The sequence below is a fragment of the Microcaecilia unicolor genome, chromosome 1 (assembly GCF_901765095.1).
Source record: "Microcaecilia unicolor chromosome 1, aMicUni1.1, whole genome shotgun sequence".
NCBI lineage: Eukaryota > Metazoa > Chordata > Amphibia > Gymnophiona > Siphonopidae > Microcaecilia > Microcaecilia unicolor.
This window is the reverse complement of record NC_044031.1, coordinates 48,679,341-48,703,959: the sequence shown is the minus strand read 5'-3', so window position 1 is coordinate 48,703,959 and position 24,619 is coordinate 48,679,341. Positions and strand designations below refer to the sequence as shown.

The 24,619-nt window shown below is 45.9% G+C and overlaps 1 protein-coding gene across 4 annotated transcripts in view; it reads right to left on the bottom strand.

Annotated features, from left to right (window-relative positions):
• The window catches only part of LOC115465994 (tubulin delta chain-like), a 145,908-nt gene that overhangs the window by 8,310 nt on the left and 112,979 nt on the right, over positions 1–24,619 (bottom strand). For all 4 annotated transcript variants that reach the window (XM_030196945.1, XM_030196953.1, XM_030196928.1 and 1 more), the window contains 2 exons: positions 17,957–18,052; positions 500–575 (listed from right to left, as the gene is read on the bottom strand). In XM_030196945.1, coding sequence (XP_030052805.1) covers positions 500–575; positions 17,957–18,052 — 172 coding nt within the window. The remainder of the gene's footprint in view (positions 1–499; positions 576–17,956; positions 18,053–24,619) is intronic.

The window sequence follows — 24,619 nt, the reverse complement described above, 5'->3', positions numbered from 1 at the left end:
GCAGGTGAATCTTTATTTTTATACCAAGCTGCTTAGCTCTTCTGGCTTAATGCTTCAGAAAGAGAAGCCCATAATGAAACCGAGATGAGATTTCTTAAGAAAAAAAAAAGTCAAATGTATAGGTGCTATCTGATCTAAGGACCCTTTCATGTAATAATTACAAGAGGCAATGTAAAGTTCAGATGGTTAATTTTAAATATTTGCCAATGTGTTAATGTTAAGTTTATTTACTTATATAATGCTTTTCTAAATCAATTCAACTTAACCAAAGCATTATACAGAACAGATGATACATGTCTTCAGTAGAGCATAAAATATGGATTATATCTGGTATTATGTCTAGACTGTCAGAGCACTGATTTATCAATCTCATACTCAGAATATACTCGGACTCCTCACCTTTTTTCTTATATTTGTCCACCTTTATTACTATTTTCTTGTGGAGTGCTAAATAGATTTTTCTGTAAGTAACAGATGATTTAATGATGATAAAGGATACAGGGTAACCACTTGGAGATTCTCGAGGTAAGGAGTGAACAACAGAGGAAGCCAGACTGTCCCAAAAGGCTGTTCCCCTGTATAAAATAAATATCACATCATCAGCTAAAGGCACATGTTAAAGCTTTATATATTCGGTAAGGGTCCACCAAGGCCCACGAAGAAACAACAGCAGCACAAAAGGAGTGGGAAACAGACCAGGCAAACCAGAAACAAACGAAGAGACTTCAATTGATAGCAGGCAGTTTATTGGTGTAGACTCAACACAGTACAGTGTTTTGGCTGTTAGCCTGCTTCAGGAGTCTTTATATAAAATATGAAAAAACATCAACTGGTCAATGTACGTTGGTACAATGAGATGGAGTGAAGACCGAAGCACAAAGAATTAATTTAATCTCTCCTCTATGGTTTTGTCTTCCCTGAGTGCTCCTTTTACCCCTCTGTCATCTAACTGTCCAGCCAATTCTTTTGCCGGCTTCGTGCTTTTAATATACCTACAAAAAAGTTTTACCTAAAAAAAAGTTTTACTATGTGTTTTTGCCTCCAATGCAATCTTTTTTTCGAAGTCCCTCTTTGCCGGGTGGAAGGAGGATAACCAGTGGGACACTATCATACCAGGGTACAAATTATATCGTAGTGATAGGGTGGATCGAATTGGTGGAGGGGTAGCTTTGTATGTTAAGGAGGGCCTTGAATCAAATAGATTGAAAATTCTGCAGGAAACAAAACACATCTTGTAATCCCTATGGATTTGAAATTCCATGTGTAAAGGGGAAAAGGATAGTGATAGGAGTGTATTACCGTCCACCTGGCCAGGAAGCGAATGCTACATACCTGAAGAAGGTATTCTCCGAGGACAGCAGGCTGATTGTTCTCACTGATGGGTGACGTCCACGGCAGCCCCTCCAATCGGAAACTTCACTAGCAAAGGCCTTTGCTAGTCCTCGCGCGCCCATGCGCACCGCCTTCCCGCCCGAACCGGCTCGTGTTCGTCAGTCCCATATGTAGCAAGACAAAGAGAAGGGAAGACACAACTCCAAAGGGGAGGCGGGCAGGTTTGTGAGAACAATCAACCTGCTGTCCTCGGAGAATACCTTCTACAGGTATGTAGCATTCGCTTTCTCCGAGGACAAGCAGGCTGCTTGTTCTCACTGATGGGGTATCCCTAGCCCCCAGGCTCACTCAAAACAACAACCATGGTCAATTGGGCCTCGCAACGGCGAGGACATAACTGAGATTGACCTAAAAAATTTACCAACTAACTGAGAGTGCAGCCTGGAACAGAACAAACATGGGCCTAGGGGGGTGGAGTTGGATTCTAAACCCTGAACAGATTCTGAAGCACTGACTGCCCGAACCGACTGTCGCGTCGGGTATCCTGCTGCAGGCAGTAATGAGATGCGAATGTGTGAACAGATGACCACGTCGCAGCTTTGCAAATCTCCTCAATAGTGGCTGACTTCAAGTGGGCTACCGACGCTGCCATGGCTCTAACATTATGAGCCGTGACATGACCCTCAAGAGCCAGCCCAGCCTGGGCGTAAGTGAAGGAAATGCAATCTGCTAGCCAATTGGATATGGTGCGTTTTCCCACAGCCACTCCCCTCCTGTTGGGATCAAAAGAAACAAACAATTGGGCGGACTGTCTGTTGGGCTGTGTCCGCTCCAGATAGAAAGCCAATGCTCTCTTGCAGTCCAATGTGTGCAGCTGACGTTCAGCAGGGCAGGAATGAGGACGGGGAAAGAATGTTGGCAAGACAATTGACTGGTTCAGATGGAACTCCGACACAACCTTTGGCAAGAACTTAGGGTGAGTGCGGAGGACTACTCTGTTATGATGAAATTTGGTGTAAGGGGCCTGGGCTACCAGTGCCTGAAGCTCACTGACTCTACGAGCTGAAGTAACTGCCACCAAGAAAATGACCTTCCAGGTCAAGTACTTCAGATGGCTGAAATTCAGTGGCTCAAAAGGAGGTTTCATCAGCTGGGTGAGAACGACATTGAGATCCCATGACACTGTAGGAGGTGTGACAGGGGGCTTTGACAAAAGCAAACCTCTCATGAAGCGAACAACTAAAGGCTGTCCTGAGATCGGCTTACCTACCACACGGTAATGGTATGCACTGATTGCACTAAGGTGAACCCTTACAGAGTTGGTCTTGAGACCACACTCAGACAGGTGCAGAAGGTATTCAAGCAGGGTCTGTGTAGGACAAGAGCGAGGATCTAGGGCCTTGCTGTCACACCAGACGGCAAACCTCCTCCATAGAAAGAAGTAACTCCTCTTAGTGGAATCTTTCCTGGAAGCAAGCAAGATGCGGGAGACACCCTCTGACAGACCCAAAGAGGCAAAGTCTACGCTCTCAACATCCAGGCCGTGAGAGCCAGGGACCGGAGGTTGGGATGCAGAAGCGCCCCGTCGTCCTGCGTGATGAGGGTCGGAAAACACTCCAATCTCCACGGTTCTTCGGAGGACAACTCCAGAAGAAGAGGGAACCAGATCTGACGCGGCCAAAAGGGAGCAATCAGAATCATGGTGCCTCGGTCTTGCTTGAGTTTCAACAAAGTCTTCCCCACCAGAGGTATGGGAGGATAAGCATACAGCAGACCTCCCCCCAGTCCAGGAGGAAGGCATCCGATGCCAGTCTGCCGTGGGCCTGAAGCCTGGAACAGAACTGAGGGACTTTGTGGTTGGCTCGAGATGCGAAGAGATCTACCAAGGGGGTGCCCCACACCTGGAAGATCTGTTGTACCACACGGGAATTGAGCGACCACTCGTGAGGTTGCATAATCCTGCTCAACCTGTCGGCCAGACTGTTGTTTACGCCTGCCAGATACGTGGCTTGGAGCACCATGCCGTGACGGCGAGCCCAGAGCTACATGCTGACGGCTTCCTGACACAGGGGGCGAGATCCGGTGCCCCCCTGCTTGTTGACGTAGTACATGGCAACCTGGTTGTCTGTCTGAATTTGGATAATTTGGTGGGACAGCCGATCTCTGAAAGCCTTCAGAGCGTTCCAGATCGTTCGTAACTCCAGAAGATTGATCTGCAGATCGCGTTCCTGGAGGGACCAGCTTCCTTGGGTGTGAAGCCCCATCGACATGAGCTCCCCACCCCAGAAGAGACGCATCCGTGGTCAGCACTTTTTGTGGCTGAGGAATTTGGAAAGGACGTCCCAGAGTCAAATTGGACCAAATTGTCCACCAATACAGGGATTTGAGAAAACTCGTGGACAGGTGGATCACGTCTTCTAGATCCCCAGCAGCCTGAAATCACTGGGAAGCTAGGGTCCATTGAGCAGATCTCATGTGAAGGCGGGCCATGGGAGTCACATGAACTGTGGAGGCCATGTGGCCCAACAATCTCAACATCTGCCGAGCTGTGATCTGCTGGGACGCTCGCACCCGCGAGACGAGGGACAACAAATTGTTGGCTCTCGTCTCTGGGAGATAAGCGCGAGCCGTCCGAGAATCCAGCAGAGCTCCTATGAATTCGAGTTTCTGCACTGGGAGAAGATGGGACTTTGGGTAATTTATCACAAACCCCAGTAGCTCCAGGAGGCGAATAGTCATCTGCATGGACTGCAGGGCTCCTGCCTCGGATGTGTTCTTCACCAGCCAATCGTCGAGATATGGGAACACGTGTACCCCCAGTTTGCGAAGTGCCGCTGCTACTACAGCCAAGCACTTTGTGAACACTCTGGGTGCAGAGGCGAGCCCAAAGGGTAGCACACAGTACTGGAAGTGACGTGTGCCCAGCTGAAATCGCAGATACTGTCTGTGAGCTGGCAGTATCGGGATGTGCGTGTAGGCGTCCTTCAAGTCCAGAGAGCATAGCCAATCGTTTTCCTGAATCATGGGGAGAAGGGTGCCCAGGGAAAGCATCCTGAACTTTTTTTGACCAGATATTTGTTCAGGGCCCTTAGGTCTAGGATGGGACGCATCCCCCCTGTTTTCTTTTCCACAAGGAAGTACCTGGAATAGAATCCCAGCCCTTCTTGCCCGGATGGCACGGGCTCGACCGCATTGGCGCTGAGAAGGGCGGAGAGTTCCTCTGCAAGTACCTGCTTGTGTTGGAAGCTGTAAGATTGAGCTCCCGGAAAACAATTTGGAGGTTTTGAGGCCAAATTGAGGGTGTATCCTTGCCGGACTATTTGAAGAACCCACTGATCGGAGGTTTTGAGAGGCCACCTTAGGTGAAAAGCTTTCAACCTCCCCCCGACTGGTAGGTCGCCCGGCACTGACACTTGGATGTCGGCTATGCTCTGCTGGAGCCAGTCAAAAGCTCGTCCCTTGCTTTTGCTGGGGAGCCGAGGGGCCTTGCTGAGGCGCACGCTGCTGACGAGAGCGAGCGCGCTGGGGCTTAGCCTGGGCCACAGGCTGTCGAGAAGGAGGATTGTACCTACGCTTGCCAGAAGAGTAGGGAACAGTCTTCCTTCCCCCAAAAAATCTTCTACCTGTAGAGGTAGAGGCTGAAGGCTGCCGGCGGGAGAACTTGTCGAATGCGGTGTCCCGCTGGTGGAGCTGCTCTACCACCTGTTCGACTTTCTCTCCAAAAATATTATCCGCACGGCAAGGTGAGTCCGCAATCCGCTGCTGGATTCTATTCTCCAGGTCGGAGGCACGCAGCCATGAGAGTCTGCGCATCACCACACCTTGAGCAGCGGCCCTGGACGCAACATCAAAGGTGTCATACACCCCTCTGGCCAGGAATTTTCTGCACGCCTTCAGCTGCCTGACCACCTCCTGAAAAGGCTTGGCTTGCTCAGAGGGGAGCTTATCCACCAAGCCCGCCAACTGCCGCACATTGTTCCGCATGTGTATGCTCGTGTAGAGGTGGTAGGACTGAATTTTGGCCACGAGCATAGAAGAATGGTAGGCCTTCCTCCCAAAGGAGTCCAAGGTTCTAGAGTCCTTGCCCGGGGGCGCCGAAGCATGCTCCCTAGAACTCTTGGCCTTCTTTAGGGCCAAATCCACAACTCCAGAGTCGTGAGGCAACTGAGTGCGCATCAGCTCTGGGTCCCCATGGATCCGGTACTGGGACTCGATCTTCTTGGGAATGTGGGGGTTAGTTAATGGCTTGGTCCAGTTCGCCAGCAATGTCGTTTTTAGGCCATGATGCATGGGTACTGTGGATGCTTCCTTAGGTGGAGAAGGATAGTCCAGGAGCTCAAACATTTCAGCCCTGGGCTCGTCCTCCACAACCACCGGGAAGGGGATGGCCGTAGACATCTCCCGGACAAAGGAAGCCAAAGACAGACTCTCGGGAGGAGAAAGCTGCCTTTCAGGAGAGGGAGTGGGATCAGAAGGAAGACCCTCAGACTCCTCGTCAGAGAAATATCTGATGTCTTCCTCTTCTTCCCACGAGGCCTCACCATCGGTGTCAGACACAAGTTCACAAACCTGTGTCTGCAACCGTGCCCGGCTCGATTCCGTGGAACCACGGCCACGGTGGGAGCGTCGAGAGGTAGACTCCCTCGCCCGCACCGGCGAAGCTCCCTCCGCCGACGTAGTCGGGGAGCCTTCCTGGGAGGCGGCCGCAGTCGGTACCGCACGCGGTACCGATGCCGGAGACCTCACCCCGGGCAATGGGCCAGCCGGCGCCTCACTCAACAGTACCGGTGGCGCAAGCACCCCCGGTACCGGAGGGGTAGGGCGCAACAGCTCTCCCAGGATCTCTGGGAGAACGGCCCGGAGACTCTCGTTCAGAGTGGCTGCAGAAAAAGGCATGGAAGTCGATGCAGGCGTCGATGTCAGAGTCTGTTCCGGGCGTGGAGGCTGTTCCGGGCTGTCCAGAGTGGAGCGCATCGACACCTCTTGGACAGAGGGTGAGCGGTCCTCTCGGTGCCGATGCCTGCTGGGTGCCGACTCCCTCGGCGACCCAGAGCTCTCGGTGCCGACACGGGAAGGGGACCGGTGTCGATGCTTCTTCGATTTCTTGGAGCGAAGCACGTCACCGGCGCTTCCCGGCACCGACGAGGAGGACGTAGAATCCAGCCGTCTCTTCCTCGGGGCCGAGACCGAAGAGGGTCGGTCTCGGGGGGGCTGTACCGCAGGAGCCCTCAGGGTAGGGGGAGACCCACCCGAAGGCTCACCGCCACCATCAGGGGAATGGACAGCCCTCACCTGCATTCCAGACGAAGCACCACCGTCCGACGACATCAGCAGACGAGGAGGTCTCGACACCACCGACGCCGACGCAGCCTTCCGATGTCGCCCCGATGCAGAGGGTCGATGCCTCGATGCAATCGGGGGCGAGGATGAAGGTCCGGGCGCTGACGACGTCGATGCACTCGATACCCCCGGTGCCGATGCCGACGAAGAGCCCGAGAACAAGATGTTCCACTGGGCTAACCTCGCTACCTGAGTCCGCTTTTGTAAAAGGGAACACAGACTACAGGCCTGAGGGCGGTGCCCAGCCCCCAGACACTGAAGACACGACGCGTGCCTGTCAGTGAGCGAGATTACCCGGGCGCACTGGGTGCACTTCTTGAAGCCGCTGGGAGACTTCGATGTCATGGGCGGAAAAATCACGCCGGCGAGATCAAAACTCGAAATGGCGAAAATGACACCACAAAAATAGGGAGAAGAAAACTTCGACCGAGGCCTAACTAAGGCCTACCCCGACGACGAAAGAAAACTTACCGGGGCGAAAAACTCGAAATACGGGAAGGGAAAAAAACCAAAAGGTCTCCTCCCGAAACACTCTTCTCTTTATTATTTTCCTTTTAAAGAACGAGTCGAAAAACGACGCGTGAGGTCAACTTTCCGGGGCACGAACAGCGAAACACGACCGTACCGAGCGCGGACAAAAGAAGACTGACGAACACGAGCCGGTTCGGGCGGGAAGACGGCCGCGCATGCGCGGTGCGCATGGGCGCGCGAGGACTAGCAAAGGCCTTTGCTAGTGAAGTTTCCGATTGGAGGGGCTGCCCTGGACGTCACCCATCAGTGAGAACAAGCAGCCTGCTTGTCCTCAGAGAATGAACAGATAGATGTAGAAATGTTATCAGAAATTAGGGAGGCTACCAAACTGGGCAACACAAAGGGTGACTTCAATTACCCTGATATTGACTGGGTAAATGTAACATCAAGGCATGCTAGGGAGGTAAAATTCCTTGAGGAAATCAAGGACTGTTTTATGGAGCAGCCAACAAGAGGAGGAAAAATTCTTGACCTAGTCCTTAGTGGAGTGCATGATCTGGTGCAGGAGCCGCTTGATAACAGTGATCATAATATGGTCAGATTTGATATGGGCTTTGGAGTAAGTACACACAGGAAATCCAATACGTTAGGCATTTAACTTTCAAAAAGAAGACTATGATAAAATGAGAAGAATGGTGAAAAAAAAAAAAAAAACTTAGAGGAGCAGCTGCGAAGGTCAAAATTTACATCAGGCATGAATGCTGTTCACAAATACCATCCTGGAAGCCCATGCCAAATATATTTCATGTATTAAAAAAGGAGGAAGGAAGACCAAATGACAGCCGGCATGGTTAAAAAGTGAGGTGAAGGAAGCTATTAGAGCTAAAAGAAAATCCTTAAAAAAATGGAAGAATGATCCGACTGAAAATAAGAAATAGCATAAGGAATGGCAAGTCAAATGCAAAGCGCTGATAAGGAAGGCTAAGAGGAGCTTCGAAAAAAAGATTGCGTTGGAAGCAAACACACATAGAGGGGCATAATCGAACGAAAACGTCTATCTCCATGGGCGTTTATCTCCAAGAACGGGTCCGTGAAGGGGCAGACCGAACCGTATTTTCGCAAAAAATAGACGTCCATGTTTTATTCGACAATTTGTGAGCTGGGCGTTTTTGTTTTTCAGCGATAATGGAAAATGAAAGCGCCCAGCTCAAAAACGAATAAATCCAAGGCATTTGTTCATGGGAGGGGCCAGGATTCGTAGTGCACTGGTCCCCCTCACATGCCAGGACACCAAACAGGCACCCTAGGGGGCACTTTTACAAAAACAAACAAAAAAAAAGGTAAAAGAGCTCCCAGGTGCATAGCACCCTTCCCTTGTGTGTTGAGCCCCCCAAATCCCCCTCAAAACCCACTGCCCACAAGTCTACAGCATTATTATAGCCCTAAGGGGTGAAGGGGGGCACCTACATGTGGGTACAGTGGGTTTGGGGGGGTTGGACGACTAATAAGCATTAAGCAGCACAATTGTAACAGGTAGGGGGGGATGGGCCTGGGTCCACCTGCCTGAAGTCCACTGCACCCCCTAACAACTGCTCCAGGGACCTGCATACTGCTGCCAGGGAGGTGGGTATGACATTTGATGGTGAAAATAACAAGTTGTGAAACATCATTTTTTTTGTGGTGGGAGGGGGTTAGTGACCACTGGGGGAGTCAGGGGAGGTCATCCCCGATTCCCTCCGATGGTCATGTGGTCATTTATAGCACTTTTTTGGGACCTGTTCGTGTGAAAAAAGGGTCCAACAAACGTGTCCTAAATTTTCGCTAAAACATCTTTATTTTTTTGATTATTGCCCTAACGCGGACATCTCTCCTCGGCCGATAACCACGCCCCAGTTCCACCTTCGCCACACCTCTGACATGCCCCCATCAACTTTGTACGCATCCGCGACGGAGTGCAGTTGAAAACGTCCAAAATCGGCTTTCGATTATACCGATTTATTCGTTTTTGTGAGATAAACGTCTATCTCCCGATTTGGGTCGAAATCTAGGCGTTTTTCTCTTTCGATTATAAGGTGGATAGTAAAATTTTTGTTAGGTATATTAAAAGCACGAAGTCGGCAAAAGAATTGGTTGGACCGCTAGATGACCAAGGGGTAAAAGGGGCACTCAGGGAAGACATTTCCATAGAGAAGAGATTAAATAAATTCTTCGTGCCTCGGTCTTCACCGAAGAAAATTTGGGAGAGATACCAGTGTCAGAAATGGCATTCAAGGCTGACGAGTCAGAGAAACTGAATGAAACTTCTATAAACCTGGAGGATGTAATGGTGCAATTTGACAAACAGAAGAGTAGCAAATCTCCTGGACCGGATGGTATTCATCCCTGAATACTGACAGACTTGAAAAGTGAACTTGTAGAACTATTGTTAGTAATATGTAATTTATCTTTAAAATCAAGCATGGTTCCGGAAGAATGGAGGGTGGCCAATGTAACGCCAATTTTTAAAAAAGGTTCCAGAGGAGAGCCGGGAAATTATAGACCAATGAGCCTGACGTTGGTGCCAGGAAAAATGCAACAGATACAATAGAAGCCATAGAAAGACCTGCAACTATTTAGTAGTATGATACACCTGAGATTGCTACTATTTGCAAAGTAATGCTGAATATTAGACTATGTCAAATAATGCCAATCAGTATATAACCTGCATAATTCGCTTACAGCAGGAAAAATATCATTCAATGGTGAAATTTTATAAGAATACATATTTTTGTTACATGAAATTATGCTTGCAAAATCAATAGGATAAGCCTGATGGATTTTGTAGATGAATCCATAAATCTTTCTCACCTATAAAATCTTTCTTACCACAGGTTTGAGCAAGTCTCAAGAGGGGTGACATCAGGATTAAGGCCCAAAGGGGTTGGGTAATAACAAGGGAATTCCATCCACCCCAAATAATATAGCAGTACCTGAGAATGAAGTTCCCTATCTGGTATCGACAATTCCTAAGGCCAAAACACGCCCTCTCATTTGATAGTTTGGCACCTTCTGGAATAGATGGTGACAAACTTGATGTCACCCCAGCTGATGGGGTGACAAGAGGGGAATGTATAATTATGGTACAGCTAGGAGCCCCCACTGGAAGGGTGGGAAGTCAAATTTTAGAGCTCAGGCTGTTAGAAACACTGGCCAAGTCAAGAATCTGATGGCTAGCATTGCTAGGAGCTTGCTGGAAATGCATGGCCTAGTTTTTAGCCCGGATTAAGGCCTAAATAATCTGAATTGGAAAAGTTTGGTCAAGGAATTTGAAAACAAAATGGAACCCAGTTACAAAATGGATTCCCTTGGTTCTGTATCTTAGTTGGAAAAAACTTGTTTTTGTGAAGATAATGCCAGGTGCAAGTAAAATAGGAAAGTAAAAAGGGGAAGTAGCTGTCCAAGAGGGGAGGGAGTCTTTCTTGTGAGCATCCTTGCGGTCAAGCAGGTTTTGGGTAAACAACCTTAACATTGAAGTCAATGTAGAGCCATTGGTTTTAATGCAGCCAGAAGGGTATAAAAGTGACAGCAAATCTAGGTGTGGCAAAAGAATCCTCAGATGCCATCCTGAGATGCTGCTAGTTTGATTGATGCTCATGATTGCCCTGTATTCCTCTGGTAAGAAATAAAAGCTATATATCTTTGCAATCTATCTTCTCTCTCTTTCTTATACCATATTTAGAGGGGTAGCTAATCTCTTGGGTGGGGATGGGTATGAGAAGGAGTCAGATGATAGTGGGTGCTACTGAAAGCCTTCGGAAGAATTCCTCTGGTATTTGGCTACCTAACCCACATACCAGACAGGACCCTGGAGGCACACAAACACCCATTAAATTCACTTCCCTACGAGGAAAGGCTAAAATGGCTGAGGGGAGATATGATAGAGGTCTATAAAATAATGAGCACAGTGGAACAGGTAGACGTGAATTGCTTGTTTACTCTTTCCAAAAATACTAGGACTAGGGGGTATATGCAATGAAGCTACAAAGTAGTAAATTTAAAACAAATCGGAGAAAATATTTCTTCACTCAACGTGTAATTAAACTCTGGAATTCGTTGCCAGAGAATGTAGTAAAAGTGGTTAGCTTAGCAGGGTTTTAAAAATGGTATGGATCGCTTCCTAAAGGAAAAGTCCATAGACCATTATTAAAATGGGCTTGGGGAAAATCCACTGCTTATTTCTAGAATAAGTAGCATAAGATGTATTATACTGTTCTGAGATCTTTCCAGGTACTTGTGTGACCTGGATTGGCCACTGTTGGAAACAGCATGCTGGGCTTGATGGACCTTCGGTTTGTCCTAGTATGGCAATACTTATGTACTAATCTGTGCAAGAAAAGCCCATTGTGGAGAGACCTACATATGCATCAGAAAGTTATACTGTTGCTCTAGCTGAAGAGATGAACAACTTGATTTTTAATATTCTTCATCAAAAGATGCAACGTGTCCCCAGACACTTGCTCGGTGTCTGCTAACTCTATTCCAAGCAAAAGCCATCAAGTCATAATCCCAGGGTCTAAATTGTACATGATGACTTGATAAAAAGATAGGCTTGCCTTGGTGTCTCTAGTGAGAGTAAACAAATCAAATCCACTGCATCCTCATGCCGAAGAGGGTAATGATCCTAATAATAATAATGAGACACCTGCAAGTAAGAGTACCAGTCTTCGGGCCACAGGAAGCCCTCCTCTTGCAACACCTCAAAGGATTCAATACGCCCCTCTGTATTGACCAAGTCTCTCACATGTCATAAACCTGCATCCCACCATCTTTGTAAGTAAGACTTAGACATGTCAGGATCCAATTACTTGTTGCACCTCACACAGTCGAGTGAGGTGACAGCTTTACTTGACAGCTAAAGTAGCCCGTGGTTTTATATTACTCCAAAGAAATTTTGCAACACTTTATGAAATCTCACAATGTCTCTATTAGTCAGGAACAGTGGAAAAGTCTGTAATACATAAAGCCACTTGGGGAATAACACCATCTTATACAATGTTAGTCGCCCCTGCAGACTCAAAGGTAATGTGGTCCACAAAGTTAAAGTTAAAATATCCATAGATTTCTGCAATAAAGTTGTAATATTTGCTTTGTAAGCCTCACCCACATTAACAGTAAGATAGACCCCTACATATTTCAACTGATTGTCAACTTTTGAAAGGGGAAAATTCCCTGACCAATCAGAGTAATCATACCCCCCCTCCCCAATGGCATCACTTCTGACTTGTCCAGGTTCAGCACAAAACCAGAGACCATCCCATGATGCCTTCTCAGATTGAGCATCTGTTCCATATAGCGGTGTGGCCGAGTCACTATTAAAATAGCAAGTCATCTGCGAATGCAATACACTTTATAACTTCCCTGAAGACCCTGAACCCCTTCGTCCCCCTCAGTTTAATCAACAAAGGCTCTAAGGCTAAAATACACAACAATAGGCAGAGAGGGCACCCCTGCCTCCTCAGAGGGTAATAATCAGATGTGAGCCCATTTACTCTGACAGCAGACACAGGGCTATGAAACAACAGTTTAAGCATCTCTACAAAAAGTCCCTCCAATCCATATCTCCCCAGGAATAGAAACAAATAAGGTCAATGTACACAGTCAAAGGCCTTTTGGGCATCTAGGCAGATTAACAAGGCAGGGATATCCCTTGCGTAGCACAATGATCCATCTCTGCCAAAGCTCTAGCACATTCTAAACTGCCTACCTATTCTGTATGAACCCCACCTGATCCGCATGTGCCACCCCTGGGAGAAATTTAGCCAAACGTGTAGCCAAGATTTTTGCCAGCAATTTTAATTCAAAGTTTATCAATAAAATGGGGTATTATAATTCTAGTAATGAATGGTTCTTACCAGGCTTAGGTAGAACATTGGGGGTAGAGGTGGATAGCACCCTTAGTATGAAATCTTACATTAATTTGGTTGTTAAGAAATCTTTCTACTAAAAAAAACACCACCACATAAGAAAGAATTTTGATTCTTCTGTATTTAGGCTTGTAGTTCAGTCTTTAATTTTGCCCAGAATTGATTACTGAAATATAGTTTATGCAGGTTATACTAAGGCTTACTTGAGAAGACTGGAGGTTGTGCAAAATATGGCAATACGACTAATTTTCTCTTTGGGTAAATTAGAGTCTTTAACCCCTTTTTATGTAAGTTTATTGAATTTTTGTCTTCTTCTCTTTCTTACCAGATCGCTACCTTTTGGAATTCTCTGTCTTTAGAACTTAGAACAATGAGAGGCTATAATATTTTTAGGAGATTGCTTAAAATCTTTTTATTTAAGAAATATGTGAAATCTTTATCTTGTTGGACAGACTGGATGGACCATACAGGTCTTTATCTGCCATCATTTACTATATGTTCCTTTAATTGAGATTTTTTATAATTTGTATTCTATTATTGGATTAATATGTATTGATGTTATTTAGATTATTGATTATATAGATTTATCTGTATTTAGATTGTGAGCTCTTTGAGCAGGGACTGTCTTTTTTTGTTTATGGTGTACAGCGCTGCGTATGCCTTGTAGCGCTTTAGAAGTGATAAGTAGTAGTAGTACTTGTATTACCTGAATAATGTGTTCAAGCTCTTAAATTTTGTAACCCGTGGAGGGGCATAATCGAACGGCAAATGGCCTGCGCTGTAAAGCGTCGCCCGAACCATATTATCGAAAAAGATAGCTGGCTATCTTTTGTTTCGATAATACGGTTGGAGCCAGCCAAATGTCAGCATTTGGGCTGGCTTTAGAGATGGCTGGCATCGGTTTCCGGCGATAATGGAAACTAATGCCGGTGATCTCAAACCCGGCCAAATGCAAGGCATTTGGTCGTGGGAGGAGCCAGCAATTGTAGTGCACTGGTCCCCCTAACATGCCAGGACACCAACCGGGCACCCTAGGGGGCACTGCAGTGGACTTCAAAAATTGCTCCCAGGTGCATACCTCCCTTACCTTGTGTGCTGAGCCCCCGAAATCCCACCCAAAACCCACTCCCCCCAACTCTACACCACTACCATAGCCCTTAGGGATGAAGGGGGGCACCTACATGTGGGTACAGTGGGTTTTGGGGGGTTTTGGACCAAGTGAAGCCGGCGAAATGCTCGTCAGGGCCGCCTTTCTTTTTTCCATTATCAGGCGAAGCCAGCCATCTCGTAACCACGCCCCCGTCCCACCTTCGCTACCCTACCGAAATGCCCCCTTGAAGTTTGGCTGGATTCGCGACGGAAAGCAGTTGGCGCCGGCCAAAATCGACTTTCCATTATACTGCCTTGGCCGGGTTCAGGAGATCACCGGCCATTTCCCGATTTGTGTCGGAAGATGGCCGGCGATCTCCTTCAAAAATAAGCTGGATAGTGAACTATTTTGGTATCTACGGGCTACAAATCCTTTATAAAGTAAAGTAAAGAACTATTATAGTAGAATGATTTGCATAGTCAGGGAAAGACTGCTTGTCGTATACCGCTTGAAGTAAGCCTCCAAGGGCAGCGAGACGTGATCCTGTATGATTTTATAGGATTCTGAAGTAAAGTCATCAGGTCCCGGGGCCTTGAACAGTGAGGTCTGTTTATTGCTGCCATGATATATGCTGTAATAGGGTCCCCTATGATTGAACTGCCTTGGCCCTGAATTGAGGCAGTTCCAAAGATGATAAATATTCCTCTATTGTCCCAATAGTACTACTACTACTACTATTTAGCATTTCTATAGCGCTACAAGGCGTACGCAGCGCTGCACAAACATAGAAGAAAGACAGTCCCTGCTCAAAGAGCTTACAATCTAATAGACAAAAAAATAAATAAAGTAAGCAAATCAAATCAATTAATGTGAACGGGAAGGAAGAGAAGAGGGTAGGTGGAGGCGAGTGGTTACAAGTGGTTATGAGTCAAAAGCAATGTTAAAGAGGTGGGCTTTCAGTCTAGATTTAAAGGTGGCCAAGGATGGAGCAAGACGTAGGGGCTCAGGAAGTTTATTCCAGGCGTAGGGTGCAGTGAGACAGAAGGCGCGAAGTCTGGAGTTGGCAGTAGTGGAGAAGGGAACAGATAAGAAGGATTTATCCATGGAGCGGAGTGCACGGGTAGGGGTGTAGGGAAGGACGAGTGTGAAGAGATACTGGGGAGCAGCAGAGTGAGTACATTTATAAGTTAGTAGAAGAAGTTTGAACAGGATGCAAAAACGGATAGGGAGCCAGTGAAGGGTCTTGAGGAGAGGGGTAGTATGAGTAAAGCGACCCTGGCGGAAGATGAGACGGGCAGCAGAGTTTTGAACCGACTGGAAAGGGGAGAGGTGACTAAGTGGGAGGCCAGCAAGAAGCAGATTGCAGTAGTCTAAACGAGAGGTGACAAGGGTGTGGATGAGGGTTTTGGTAGAGTGCTCGGAAAGAAAGGGGCGGATTTTTCGGATGTTGTAAAGAAAGAAACGACAGGTCTTGGCAATCTGCTGGATATGAGCAGAGAAGGAGAGAGAAGAGTCAAAGATGACCCCAAGGTTTCGAGCTGAGGAGACAGGGAGAATGAGAGAGCCATCAACAGAAATAGAAAATGGGGGGAGCGGGGAGGTGGGTTTGGGGGGGAAAATGAGAAGCTCGGTTTTGGTCATATTTAATTTCAGGTGGCGTAGAGACATCCAGACAGCAATGTCAGACAAGCATGCTGAAACTTTGGTTTGGATGCAAGGTGAGATATCAGGGGTAGAAAGGTAGATTTGGGAGTCATCAGCATAGAGATGGTAGGAAAAGCCATGGGATGAGATTAATGAACCAAGGGAAGAAGTGTAGATAGAAAAGAGGAGGGGACCAAGAACAGAACCCTGAGGTACGCCGACAGGCGGAGGGATAGAAGTAGAAGAGGATCCACCAGAGTGAACACTAAAGGTGCGGAGGGAGAGGTAGGAAGAGAACCAGGAAAGGACAGAGCCCTGGAATCCAAGTGAGGACAGGGTATCGAGAAGTATGCTGTGATCGACAGTGTCAAAAGCAGCGGAAAGATCAAGAAGAATGAGGATGGAATATTGACCTCTGGATTTAGCCAGTAATAGGTCATTGGAGACTTTAGTAAGCGCAGTTTCGGTTGAGTGGAGAGGCCGAAAACCAGATTGTAGTGGGTCAAGAATAGCATGTGAGGAGAGAAAATCAAAGCAGCGGCGGTGAACAGCACGCTCAAGTAATTTGGAGAGAAAAGGAAGGAGGGAGATGGGTCGGTAATTAGAGGGACAAGTAGGGTCGAGTGAAGGCTTCTTAAGGAGAGGTGTGACCACAGCATGTTTAAAGGCAGCAGGGACAGTCGCAGTGGAAAGTGAGAGGTTGAGAATGTGACAGATAAAAGGAATAAGAGCAGGAGAGATGGCATTAAGAAGGTGGGTGGGAATGGGATCAGAGGAACAGGTGGTACATTTTGAGGAAGAAAGGAGAAATGTAGTTTCCTCAATAGTAACTTTAGGAAAGGAGGAAAGGGAATGAGGGGAAGGAGAGAGAGGGGAACGGACTAGTGGAGGGAGAGGTGGTGAGGTAGAGAAAGCAAGGTTTATCTTTTGAACCTTGTTGTGAAAGAATTCAGCAAGGGTCTGAGGAGATAATGAAGGGGGGAGTTGGGGGAGGGGCACCTTGAGGAGAGAGTTCAATGTGGTGAAGAGAAGTCGAGGATTAGAGCCAAGAGAGTTGGTCAGTTGGATATAATAATCCTGTTTGGCACGTAAAAGAGCAGATTGGAAGGAGGACAGCATGAACTTAAAGTGTAAGAAATCAGCAAGGGGTGTTCCTGCTCTGATAGAAGGCCTGAAAATATTTACTAAACACAGCTAATATATGCTCCCTATCTATAATTGTCTCTCCCTGATATAATAAACTTTTACAAAACTTAGGGCCTTGCCATTGGTGGACCAAATGAGCCAGCAGCTTACCTGTGCGGTTACCATTTCTATAGAGCTTACGTCAGTAGTACAAATGTGACCTTTTTCATTTTCTCATGTATTTTAGAATTCAAAGCTATCCTGACAGCTTGTAGATTATCCCGAGCCTCCCTAGTCCCAGTCTGTATTCATTGTCTTTTACATGTCTCAATTTGACACTATAGATACAGCAGCGCCTGAGCAGCCTGTTTCCTTTCACATAAGCTATAGTTTCTCTCCTGAAAAACATTTTAGCTGTTTCCCAAAACAAGCCTGTATCATTTAGATGGGTGGCATTATCCTCAATACAATGCTTCCATTTATCCACTATAAATGCCATGAAATGGGGATCCCTATACAGGTGATTCCCCCACCTGAAACCCTTGCCTCTCCACCCATATCACAGCACGAACTGAGATAGTAGGAAGCCCAATTTCAATCCTAGTTGCTTCCTATTTTTTTATATTCCCCCTAACAATTCAGCTCAGCCATCACAGCAATAGCATTAACCAAAAGGCCGCAAGCCTTGGGTGCTTGTGGACCCGGAATCTGCCTATTAGGTGTCACTGTTGAATGATTACTAAGCTCCCTCCTCCACCCTTTGCCAGATCATCAGCTCAAGCTGTCCTTGGGAATATCAGACTCAACCTTGGAACTGAGCCCAAGCTTTCTGCACAGCAGTGTGTAGAACTGCCAGAGAACCATTAGCAGGCTGGCACCCACCTCATTTCCTTTTTACCTTTGTAAAGGAGACACCCAGTGATGGAAGGGCAATAATACCAGTGGACAAATGCTCACACCAAGATCACTCATACTGGTAACAGAACCCGAGATTTTCCACAGAAACCTCTAAACATTCTGTTCACGCTAAAGGAAGATGCTTGTCTCCTACCTCTTGCAGGCTTGAGCTGTGTGAAGGAATTTCATGGCTGGGATTGGACAGACAGATCTCAGCAGCTCCCAAGGTTCCATTCCCATGCTTAATTTGCTAAAATGTTAAAGGAAAAAGTCATACAAAAACAAATTTCTAGAGCCTTCCTGTGGATATCCTGCATCTGTTCTCCTGAGACATCCCATTAGAAAACATCTGACAAAACATTCAACTGCCACTATCAGCGCTGTGTGAAATCAAAACTTCTGAAAATCCGTACCCTTAGTAGTGACCTTTCCCTACAGTTTTTAGAAAATGATAGGCCTACATCTGAAACCTTTGGAAGGCCACTTAACAAGGACATTTGAATCTAGAGAGTGTAGATGCATAAGTCAGACAGGATGTTAAAGCACAAAACAGATTGCTCTTACTTTAGTACCGAATTTTACAGATTAGTGAATGCACTGATTCTACAAGAAAGCAATTTTACAAGGAATTTCTAAACACTAAAAAATACTGAATGGCGTAAAAGTATACATGGCGACATGATAAAAACATAGAAACATGATGGCAGATAAGGGCCAAATGGCCCATCCAATCTGCCCATCCTCAGGAACCCACTAATTTCTCCTTTTCCTAAGAGGTCCCACGCTTTCTTAAATTCTGACACAGTCCTTGTCTCCACGACCTCCACCGGAAGGCCATTCCACGCATTCACCTCCCTTTCCAAGAAAGGGTATTTTCTTAGATTATTACTAAGCCTATATATCCTCTTAACTTCATCCTATGCCCTCTCATTCCAGAGTTTTCCTTCATTTGAAAAAGGCTCACCTCCTGTACATTAATGCCACGGAGGTATTTAAACATCACTATCATATCCCCTCTCTCCCGCCTCTCTTCCAGAGTATACATGATGAGGTCTATAAGTTTGTCCCTATATGTTTTATGAGAGACCACTGACCAATTTTGTAGCTGTCCTCTGGACCAACTCCATCCTGTTTATATCTTTTCATAGGTACAGTCTCCAGAATTGTACACAGTATTCTAAATGGGACCTCACCAGAGATTTATACAAGGGCACTATCACCTCTTTTTTTCTGCTGGTCATCCCTCTCATTACGCACCCAAGCATGATGCCGCTGGTAGGCATGTACAGGGGTGGAGTTTGAGCGCAGCGTGGGTGGAGTTCCAACTACATGCTTAAAGTACAACATATGTTAATTACATGTGCACTTGAGTAATCTAGGCACGGACGTTGACAACTGCTCAACAGCAGATGTAAATGTCCATGCCTGCAAGTTAGGTGTGATTTCTGCTGCATAAAATTTTATAAAGGCACATAGGTGCCTATGTGTCTATAAAATAGCACCTACTTACTCTCTGAAACCAGGCACCCTGCTGTAAAATTACCCTCCATGTGCCATAATGTGTACTATAGTGAAAGGGTTGGATTTTCAAACCTATGGAAAAAAGTGCCCATAGAAAAAGCAGGTGCAAATTTATAGTAATGGATTTTACTTTATGTATGGATTTGTACTGTTATTTTAGATTGTTTAATGGGAATGGAGGAGTAGTCTAGTGGTTAGTGTAGTGCATTGAGAACCTGGGGAACTGGGTTCCTTGTGACTCTGGGCAAGTCACTTAATCCTCCACTGCCCCAGGTACAATACTTTGATTGTGAGCCCTCTAGGGACAGAGAAAGTACCTGCATATAATAATTGTAAACCACTTTGGCTGTAACCACAGAAAGGCAGTATACCAAATCCATGACCATTTTTTTTTAATTTAATGTATACCAGCTTAAATATGTACATGGTGAGCGATGAATGAATATAAATAAATAAATCTCTATGGGTACTCTTGGACGGTGCAGCAATGTGAGTAGTTTGAAAATGTCCCTATAAGGAGAGCAATTTTCAAAACTAGATTAGTTTACGTGGTATACTATCCCTTTACTGGCACACAGATCAAGGCGGTTTACAAAACAAATTAATCAAGGAATTCTGAGAAATGAACTACGACTGAAATAGCACAGTATCACATTCATACAGGAGAGATCAAGGTTTTCATTTCTCATGGATAAAGTTCCAGAAGAATGGGTATAGTTTTGAAAATACAACATGTGTTATTGCCTCCCTAGGATAGTCCTACCCCAAGAATACCTCCACAAAAATACAAAAAAGAACAATGCATATACTTTTACCTACATGCAGGATGGGAAATGTTTAAATAGCCCTTTTACTCATCTATGTAGCCATTTATAGAAGTAAAAGGCTTGTGAAAAAACTTAAAGAGTAATTTTGTAAATGTTCTATACATAGAGATAGGCACCAACAGAGGGCCACTTTAACCACCTCTGGGCCCCTTCCCCCCTCCCCCAACACTAAAGTAACACACACACTAAAGTCCAGGACAGCTTCTTTGCCCCCTGCCAACCAAGCCACTACCTGCCAAAAAAACCCAACTAAACCCCCCCCCCCCCCCAAAACTAGGCCATGCTGCAGATGGCTGTGCTGGTTCTGCCCCTCATAAACAGGAAGCCCACACGACAGAAGGGGGCAGGACCAGCAGAGCCATTAGCAGAGTGGCCTAGACAGCAGTTCCACACCTTTATACTACCTTTTGCTTTTTTGCTGGAATAAGGGAAGTGGGGATAATGAAACTGCTGGACTAGGGGAGGACAGAGTGCAGAGATGCTAAGAGTGACCATCCCAAAGAGGGAGAGTGAAGGCTTGCAAATATATGCTATGCAAGACAGTCATGTATTTACAGCATAGTTCTTAAGTGTGTATATGGTAGTATACTGCCTAAGTGCGCATTTACACACATATATGCTAGTATTCTAAGCATATATGTGTGCAATGGGCACAAAACATTAGCACCTAGTTATAGCAATGCCCTTTTTGATGTCTTCAAAGGGCAGAAACATGTACAAATGGAAAATCTTGGCATGAAAATCTTTCATTAAGACTGGTAATTACAATGTCTACTAAGTGGAGGAAAAGAATTATGACAAACATTGCTTGGGGGTAGTCAGTGGTTTACTCTTTTCCAGTGTGTTTTTTCTAGCGAAAAAGGTGCCGGTACTAAAATTCCAGGCCACCCTTCAGGGGTGGGATGATCATTGAAGGACACACCCCATAATAACCAGGCCAACTGCAACCAGTCACAGAATCTATGGCAAGGCAGAATTGGTGTGTAAAGCCTGAGCTCTTTCATTAAAACTTGGAGACCATGGGTCAATTTTAGCAGACAATGGAAAAGGTGCCGGTACTCAGTACCCCCATGTACCCCTCAAAAAAAGCCCTGCTCTTTTCCATCACAAAGGTGAACTTTATCAATTGTCTTGCTTCTTGAAATGTCATATTCTCCAGTATCACACTTGCATCTGTGGTTCTGCAGAAATGTTCTGCACCATTGGTTTCTTCAGGGCTCTGAAAGATTGTGCAGCGATAGTTTACTTAGACCAAAACATAGTTAATGACATGATGAAACTCCCAAAATTGATTTCCTTAGATTCAGTGATGTAGAGGCTGTTTCGTTATCTTTTGTCCTCCACAATGTACTCTGGCGGAAATCTCGGGCCATTGCTGATTTCTTACACTTTAAGTTCATGCTGACCTCCTTCCAATCTGCTCTTTTACGTGCCAAACAGGATTATTATATCCAACTGACCAACTCTCTTGGCTCTAATCCTCGACTTCTCTTCACCACATTGAACTCTCTCCTCAAGGTGCCCCCTCCCCCAACTCCCCCTTCATTATCTCCTTGCTGAATTCTTTCACAACAAGGTTCAAAAGATAAACCTTGCTTTCTCTACCTCATCACCTCTCCCTCCACTAGTCCGTTCCCCTCTCTCTCCTTCCCCTCATTCCCTTTCCTCCTTTCCTGAAGTTACTATTGAGGAAACTACACTTCTCCTTTCTTCCTCAAAATGTACCACCTGTTCCTCTGATCCCATTCCCACCCACCTTCTTAATGCCATCTCTCCTGCTCTTATTCCTTTTATCTGTCACATTCTCAACCTCTCACTTTCCACTGCGACTGTCCCTGCTGCCTTTAAACATGCTGTGGTCACACCTCTCCTTAAGAAGCCTTCACTCGACCCTACTTGTCCCTCTAATTACCGACCCATCTCCCTCCTTCCTTTTCTCTCCAAATTACTTGAGCGTGCTGTTCACTGCCGCTGCCTTGATTTTCTCTCCTCACATGCTATTCTTGACCCACTACAATCTGGTTTTCGGCCTCTCCACTCAACCGAAACTGCGCTTACTAAAGTCTCCAATGACCTATTACTGGCTAAATCCAGAGGTCAATATTCCATCCTCATTCTTCTTGATCTTTCCGCTGCTTTTGACACTGTCGATCACAGCATACTTCTCGATACCCTGTCCTCACTTGGATTCCAGGGCTCTGTCCTTTCCTGGTTCTCTACCTACCTCTCCCGCCGCACTTTTAGTGTTCACTCTAGTGGATCCTCTTCTACTTCTATCCCTCTGCCTGTCGGTGTACCTCAGGGTTCTGTTCTTGGTCCCCTCCTCTTTTCTATCTACACTTTTTCCCTTGGTTCATTAATCTCATCCTATGGCTTTTCCTACCATCTCTATGCTGATGACTCCCAAATCTACCTTTCTACCCCTGATATCTCACCTTGCATCCAAACCAAAGTTTCAGCGTGCTTGTCTGACATTGCTGTCTGGATGTCTCAATGCCACCTGAAATTAAATATGACCAAAACCGAGCTTCTCATTTTCCCCCCCAAACCCACCTCCCCGCTCCCCCCGTTTTCTATTTCTGTTGATAGCTCTCTCATTCTCCCTGTCTCCTCAGCTCGAAACCTTGGGGTCATCTTTGACTCTTCTCTCTCCCTCTCTGCTCATATCCAGCAGATTGCCAAGACCTGTCGTTTCTTTCTTTACAACATCCGTAAAATCCGCCCCTTTCTTTCCGAGCACTCTACCAAAACCCTCATCCACACCCTTGTCACCTCTCGTTTAGACTACTGCAATCTGCTTCTTGCTGGCCTCCCACTTAGTCACTTCTCCCCTCTCCAGTCGGTTCAAAACTCTACTGCCCGTCTTATCTTCCGCCAGGGTCGCTTTACTCATACTACCCCTCTCCTCAAGACCTTTCACTGGCTCCCTATCCGTTTTCGCATCCTGTTCAAACTTCTTCTACTAACCTATAAATGTACTCACTCTGCTGCTCCCCAGTATCTCTCCACACTCGTCCTTCCCTACACCCCTACCCGTGCACTCCGCTCCATGGATAAATTCTTCTTATCTGTTCCCTTCTCCACTACTGCCAACTCCAGACTTCGCGCCTTCTGTCTCGCTGCACCCTACGCCTGGAATAAACTTCCTGAGCCCCTACGTCTTGCCCCATCCTTGGCCACCTTTAAATCTAGACTGAAAGCCCACCTCTTTAACATTGCTTTTGACTCGTAACCACTTGTAACCACTCACCTCCACCTACCCTCCTCTCTTCCTTCCCGTTCACATTAATTGATTTGATTTGCTTACTTTATTTATTTTTTGTCTATTAGATTGTAAGCTCTTTGAGCAGGGACTGTCTTTCTTCTATGTTTGTGCAGCGCTGCGTACGCCTTGTAGCGCTATAGAAATGCTAAATAGTAGTAGTAGTAGTCCATAGTACGTAATGTCCAATTTTACTTTGGTCAAGTGCCTAAGGAGCCTGTCAAGTGCCTAAGGAGCCTATCAAGCAAGCCTTTTTGTGGTGTGGTGTTAACTAATAAATCTAAAAACATACTCTGCCCACAGATGTCAAACAGTCACAGAAACAGAGAAACATGTAGGCAGATAAAGACCATATGGCCTATCCAGTCTGCCCATCCATGCCATCTATTCTCCCTATCTCTCCCTTAGAGATCCTATGTGCTTGTCCCAACGTCTCTTGAATTCAGATGTTTTCGTCTCCATCACTTCCACCGGGAGGCAGTTCCATGAATTCACTACCTTTTCCATGAAGAAGTATTTCCTCAGGTTACTTCTGAGTCTATCCCCTTTCACCTTCATCCTATGTCCCCTCGTTCCAGAACTTCCTTTAATTTGAGAGAGAACTCACCTCCTGTGCATTTATACCGTTTAAGTATTTAAATGTCTCTATCATATGTCTTCTCTCCCACCTTTCTTCCAAAGTATACATATTGAGATCTTTAAGTCTGTCCCCATACACTTTATGATGAAGACTACTGACCATTTTAGTAGCCGCCTTCTGACACCTTCAGACTGACAACCATCTGAGGTGAAGTCCATATTACCGACAAATATTTTTGCATTTATTAACAATTGCATTTAAAGTTTTCTCCTCATCAAGTACAATGATACCTTTATCCAAACAGTAATCTTTAATGGACCTTTTTTTGACTCTCCTCACATGATCATTCATGTCTGGGTTGAAGCTGACCATTAATTTGATCCATTTGAGAAGTTTCCATTATGCAAGCCATGTAACTTTTCTGAATATCCATGAAAAGCTAGACTGTAGTCAAATGACACACAATTCTGAACTAGTATTGTCAATTGCTGTGCTTGTGTTTGTCTATACTGCAGTTGGCATCAGCTTTCCACATTTGTAATGTGCAGTTTGGAACATCTGTGGTTGTGTAACGGCAATAGAGACGTTTCGATATAGTCCTCCCTGAACAAATTCTACACCAAAAAC